Here is a 6462-nt window from a genome sequence, read left to right on the forward strand (position 1 = left end):
GGGTCCCGCTCCACTGCGCAGGCGCCGAACACATCGACATGAGCGGCAACTTCACCGGGAGCCTCATGCGCCCCGCCGCCTGTCGCCCACAACAGTCAGCATCATCCTCATCATCGTCATCTTCATCATCATCATCATCCTCACCTCCACCACCATCATCATCATCATCAGCAGCAGCATCAGTGTGATGAAGCAGCGGAGGACGGAGACCTTCCTGCTCTGAGACACTGGATCAGCCCGCAGACAGGTATGGAGCTTTTTTTATTCTTTATTATTACGACCAGTCTGGAAACAACCTCTAATGTCCAGCACTCAACTAAAATCGGCCTTTATTCGCTTCATTTCATTCGGAATAACCGATGAGTTTCATCATTTAAAGTGTAAATGATTGGTTAAGAACAAATATCACAGAAACCTGCTTCACCTTGTGGGTTTCTGTGCACCGGTGATACTCAGTGGGTGGGATTACATGTGTAGGTGTTGCAGAAGCTGGCTTTTAATCACTGCTATTTACATTTTACACACTATACCTGTTGTGTGTGCCGTGCAGAAATGTCAACATTTAGTATGTGTTGAATGCAGTTAAGTTTATGTGCCATTTGAGTGAGAGAAAAAAAACCGGTATGACAAATAAAACCAAATCTGAGCAGTGGGACATTTCACCCGTCATATGGTACGAATAGTATCACTACATTTAGATTTCATTTTTATTTAATGTCTTACTGGATATCCTGGAGGTGATGTTGCTGCCAGCTCTGATTTAGCAGCAGAAATGGTCAAATAAACATGCTCATGAAGTTCATAGAGAGAGAGAGAGATCTGTATCCTACATCTACAAATAGAATTTGAATGATTGCTGGTCCTTTAACTGGACCGTCTCCACCGTGATGAATCTCATGCCGGACCCAAGAAAAGGAGGAATTTTAATCCGGGAGGTCACACCAGATGCACATCGTTCATGTGAGGAGCGAGCAGTGAGTAGAGAGACTGCACGAGGAAATACTATCTGGAGATTTTCCCTGTGCGCGATGAGGAAATCAGGATTGTTTTATCTTATTAAGTATCTTTATTTTACTCGAGTCCGTGCTGCTTGTTAACATATATTAGTAAAAATAGGAACAAATGTTGAATAATAATAAAACAATCGTTAGATTAAATGATTAGTTAATCAACGTGAAAATAACCAATGAAGGCTTCAAGTCAATTACTAACCTGCAGCTTTTTCAAAGCATTATACATTAATCGATTTTTTTTAACCATTTTCGACAAATAATCTCCTTTTACAACTGATACAGTTTCTTCAGTGATAATAATATTAAGATAAGAGGTACTAATATAGCATTCTAATGGCTATTCTGCAACAGAACGAGTACCTAAAGACACAATTTGCGTGTTTTTTAATTTCTTATTTTACTACGATTAAAGTACCTGAATGCTTCTTCCAACAGTAACAAAAGTAGTGGAGGTTGTGACCACTGGGGGCGCTATGGAGCAATGATGGTTAACACGTAATGTTTTATCTCTTGCAAACACACGGTTTAATATATATATATATTTTTTTGTGCAATGTTAGAATGAATTTCATTTGTCATGTTGGAAAAAAAAAACGATTCACTCCTTAAATCTAACAACTCAAGGACCACGGACTCTTGTTTCAGGTGGCGTGACTTTAACAAACAAAAAATCCAACACGAAACCACTTTTACACACGTGTTGAAGCTTCACACAGACTTCTAAATCGGTTTAATTGGGTTTACTTTACAACAGAAGACATTGGAAGCACCAACATTTATCTTCTCTGCTGAAGCAGAAGGGAAGCAGCTCCACGCACAGCGTAACACACCTGGACAACCTTCTACACACCTGGAGGGTCAACGGACGGCCTTTTGATGGGGGGGGGATGAAAGCTGTGTTGTCCCCTGCAGGATGGTGAAGGGTGGGGGGGTCACGCAGCAATGAAAGTCTAACACACAACAACAACAACCCCCTTGTTAAATGCTGCGTTCCCGCACACATGAATACACACACACACACACACAAACAGACACACACGCCCGGCGGACCCGCTCGTGCGCTCAGGCGAAATGTGCGCTGTACTCAAGACAGGCAGAGGCATGCGATCTCAGTGGCATCGTCCCCATGGCAACAGCAACTGCCGGTGTGACTGTATGGCGAGTGGTGTTTCCTGATAACTTGTCAGAAAAGAAAAAGGGGAGAAGTCTGGTGAGCGGACTGACGCCGCGGGCTGTTCCTCCTCCTCCTGCCGACCCAACAAATGTTGAGAATCTGAATTAGTATGTGGTCTTTGGGATGAAGCGGATCGAAGCGGCGTTCTCTGATAACGGTAAACGTGAGTTTATGGTCTCAGGCTCTAGGATCAAGTCTTCTTCAGCGCAGCATTTGGTCCAGTTAGGGTTAAACAGACCATTAGGCAGGGGATGCTGTGATTGACAGGTGGTTGTCTTTTGGTTTCACTCCACGAACATAAATTGTAACATTTGTTTGCGTGAAATGTCGTTTGCCTTTACTCTGCTCAAGTAGCTGGAGAAACAACGGTTAGGAAATGGCCAGCAGTAGAAGTAGTCTTTGGTAGTTTAATATTGATCCGTGATCATGAAGCTTTGAGGAATAATTCCCTGCACTGTCAGCATACTTCATCATCATCATCATCATCATCATCAGCATGTGTTTCCTTCCAGGATGACCGAGGTGATGAACTCTTTGGAGCCCAGTACGGAGGACTTCAGCGGGGGTGGAGCTCCAGCAGATCAGGGCGCAGTATCCTTCCACCTGTGTGTGTGTGTTAAAGTGGTTCCAGACCAGCCCTGGTGTGATTGGAGTAGGAAACCCAGCGGTGGGTCACAGGTCGCCAGTCAGACCTGCTGCTATGTCGACTGATTAATTCCCTCTGACTCTTCAGTCTAATACCAACTGGAATTGACTTCATTTGGTGGAAGCAGATGATGAAAACCTCCAAATCAAGTGGACTGAAGGAAATTGGTTGGCGCTGATCTGATGACCTGGGTGTGAGAATATTTAGAATTAAATGTTTTTTTTTAGGATCTAGGTGTACATCTCCTGTAGTGCCGATGTGGTGGGAGACCAGTAGGATGAAAAACAAATTCTGATTGATTCCTTGGACAAAAGGAAACAAAAATGTCCGAGAGGAACAAAGGGTACGATCACAATCAGCCGAGCGAAGCCGAATCAACGTGACAAACCATTTCCATTCCTCTTCTAGCTGACGCTTTCATCCAAAGTGACTTGCAATACGCGTTCAATCGGGTATGAGGCAGGGCAGGAAGGCATCCTGAAACAGGCCTTAGCTGCTAGCTTCTTTATACAAAGCCCCGGCTTCATACATCCTAGTTTTTACCAACGAGGGTTTCCGATAGATCACAGGCATGTGCCCGTGTTTCACAGCGGGTTCCCCTGACACACGCGCCTCCAAAGATGAGAGATCACCTTACATGAGCGTCTCACAGATCTTCCCAGATTCCCACGAGAGGAACCCGAAGCTGTCCAAGCGGCTTCCCTCCATCGTGGTGGAGCCGACGGACGGAGCCGAGGTGGAGAGCGGCGAGCTCCGCTGGCCGCCGGACGAGCCCAGCTCCCCGGACGGCCGGGCCGAGAGGCCGAGTCCGGAGGAACGAGCTGCAGGTGAGGAGCAGAGCCGGGGGAAGGTCACCCGGGGGATTGCTTGGCTCATTTAGATTCAAGGTGGAGAACTACTCGGAAGTAGAACAATATCCTCTACTTAAAGAATAATCCTATTTGTCTCACCTTATAGCCCCATGTATCTCCATACATGGCCCAGAATGGAAAACTCAAATGGACCGTCATTCACTAAATGAACATCGTGCTGTATTGAGGAAGACTTCAAACTAGAGACTGAGACCATAAACTCATGTTTCCAATGGTTACTGAGGGAATAAATCAAGGGAGAAGTAGAGTCATTTCCTCATAGACGTCTATGGGAGCAGAGGAGTCACCCCTGCTGGTCACTACACAGAAGTAGAGTCATTTTCTCATAGACGTCTATGGGAGCAGAGGAGTCGCCCCCTGCTGGTCACTACACAGAAGTAGAGTCATTTTCTCATAGACGTCTATGGGAGCAGAAGAGAGAAAGAAGTCAAGTTTAACTATGTATTTTAATTCTAAAGCTCATGTCATGTTTCTTCTTTATTTCATCTAAAAAGTCATTAGTAACACCAGCTATGAATTAGTGATGATGATGATGATGATGAAGCACATATTAGTTACTGATCCCTGTCCTCTGAGTGTGTTTCCAAACACCAGGAGCCACTGGCCTCCACAAATGAAGACCTTTGAACCCGTGATAAGGTGTTTCCTGTAGTTCTTTTAACACTCACCTGAACCAGGAGGACAAGAACTAAAACCACAGGAATCTGACGATGTGCATCACTGAGTGGAAAAGTAAAACTGTTTAATCTATTCAGTCTTTCACCTCGTCTTTCCGGGTGAATCATTGGAGCAAACTCTTCTTTTCACCTCAGTGAATGCCGTCCAGCGAGGATCGGACTCGACCGCCACTTGACGGTCTGAAAATGCGGATTTTTGGGATCTATTGATCTGATCGTATCTAATTCACAGGTGTAGATCTGCGATTGGGAGATAATTTCCCCTCCTATTGTTACATAAACTAACCTGAACACACTCCATATTTGTCATGAGCATGGTGGAGGGTTTGCATGACTCAGAAATATATAAACATTTATTTTCATCGACGGCCGCGTGCGATCGGCTGCACGCGGAATATCAAACGTCGATGGATGGTCGTGACATTCTGGACACATCATTCATGCTCCCCAGAGGAGGTTGCTCTCACCTCACTGATCACCAAACACCTGCAAAACTAATAAAACTCCCATGACCTTCACCCTTTAGCTTCACCTTGCTAGCACTAATCTAAGAGCCTGGCTAGCATGTTCGCCATCTTATCTTCTCACCTGACGCACCTGATATTGTTCCAGCGTTGATTAAGCAACACCGTACCACTGTTCTGCTAAAGCACCTGAGGCTAAACCCGCACAATTGTTGCTTTATATCCCGCCAGAAGATTTTTTATTTTTTTTTGCCTCCCCCTAGATGAGGCGGCGTGGAATGTCGGCGTGGGCGAAGCGGCTTCAGGGGAGGAGATGCAGGACTCCAACTAAACAAGCCCCTCCCCCCCCCCCCCCCCCCCTGATCCACAGCCACTGTGAGTGTGTCCACACGCGGGTGAATGGAAACGAGTCCGATGGAAGAGCACGTTGCATCCGTGAAGAGCAGAGAACAGATTCCCAAAGCCCGGCTCCAGGGGAGCTTCAAGCCACAGTCGTGATGGAGAGTTTTTGTGTGCGCTTCCTCGCCTCCTTCTTCTTCTTCTTCTTCTTCTTCTTCTTATGAGGAGGAGGAGGAGGAGGAAGGAGGTTGTCCTGTCGGCTTAAACAGATCTTCTTGAACCTTTTCCAGGTTGCCTTTTGGCTTGTTTTTTTTTCATGAGAAGCTGGAAATGAACAAAATACACTTTAACTTTTGGCAGCAGACGTGTTTTCGATATCAGAATTTTAACACTTAAAAATTGAGTTTTTCCTTATCTAATATGACTATTGTTAGATTTCCAGCTTTGTGGTTTAGATCTTTGCAATTCGATGACTGAAATGTTGTGTTTCTGGCTCCAGGCTGATTAACATCTGGAAGCTTCTAAATGCTGTTTAGCTCAAGTGTGCCATGTTACTACTACTACTACTACTACTACTACTACTACTACTACTACTACTACGAAAGGTAGCTACTGTACTTTGTGCACAGTTTCTCTAGATGTAAATGACATCACTGTATGTTGAGTGCTGTAGTTTTGGTGATGCTTGGTCTCACTTTTCACTTTGTGAACAATAGCTGCGATGTTTTGAGAAACGAAGCCTACGTCACTTTATTCGATGTTATTACCACACATTCTTTAATATATATATATATATAATGATGTGTCGTGTTTGGTGATCCCGGTTTGCTGTTCGTTTAAAGGCAGTTCATTTTGTTACTCAAGTAAAGGAATAACCAGTTTATTTTAGACGTGTGTCGTTTGTCAGACAAGATATTTTTAAAAGTACTGGAAGCCTAAACTGTTGCACAAGTAATAAATATTTTCAAAATTCTTAAAACGCTCTTTGATTTAATTGTGCCGGTGGTTTGTGACCAAAAGGGGAGGAAGAAGGGGGGGGGGTCCACAATGCTCGAGGACATCATGGTGTTTTGGGGCTCATCCTAAGCTATCAAATCACACAATGAGTATTTCTTGATGATTCATTAAAACAGAACATATTCCTGCCAATAGATTTATTTTAATAAGCTTTAATACTAGTGACGAGAAAGCAGAATACGTAGAAGAAGAAGAAAGCGTAAAAACATCTCCACTGAGTGGAAACCAGAATGTGACAGGAGGAGGAAGACAGACGATGG

At 44.4% G+C, this 6462-nt stretch overlaps 1 protein-coding gene across 1 annotated transcript; it reads left to right on the forward strand.

The window, feature by feature from the left end:
• Positions 1 to 6: 6 nt before the first annotated feature.
• On the forward strand, positions 7 to 6164 carry LOC119228092 (protein LBH-like). The gene is made up of 4 exons (XM_037487405.2): positions 7 to 247; positions 2700 to 2778; positions 3486 to 3660; positions 5110 to 6164. Exons 2-4 carry the CDS (start codon positions 2701 to 2703, stop codon positions 5175 to 5177), a joined length of 321 nt encoding a protein of 106 aa, XP_037343302.1. The 5' UTR covers positions 7 to 247; position 2700; the 3' UTR covers positions 5178 to 6164.
• The last annotated feature ends 298 nt before the right edge of the window (positions 6165 to 6462 follow it).

The sequence above is a fragment of the Pungitius pungitius genome, chromosome 14, assembly GCF_949316345.1.
Source record: "Pungitius pungitius chromosome 14, fPunPun2.1, whole genome shotgun sequence".
Lineage (NCBI taxonomy): Eukaryota > Metazoa > Chordata > Actinopteri > Perciformes > Gasterosteidae > Pungitius > Pungitius pungitius.

Coding starts and splice junctions, on each gene's coding strand:
- LOC119228092 (XM_037487405.2), top strand. CDS start 2,701: ATGACCGAGGTGATGAACTCTTTGGAGCCCAGTACGGAGGACTTCAGC. Junction 2,779..3,485: donor CTCCAGCAGATCAGGGCGCA/GTATCCTTCCAC, acceptor AGCGTCTCACAG/ATCTTCCCAGATTCCCACGA. Junction 3,661..5,109: donor TCCGGAGGAACGAGCTGCAG/GTGAGGAGCAGA, acceptor GCCTCCCCCTAG/ATGAGGCGGCGTGGAATGTC.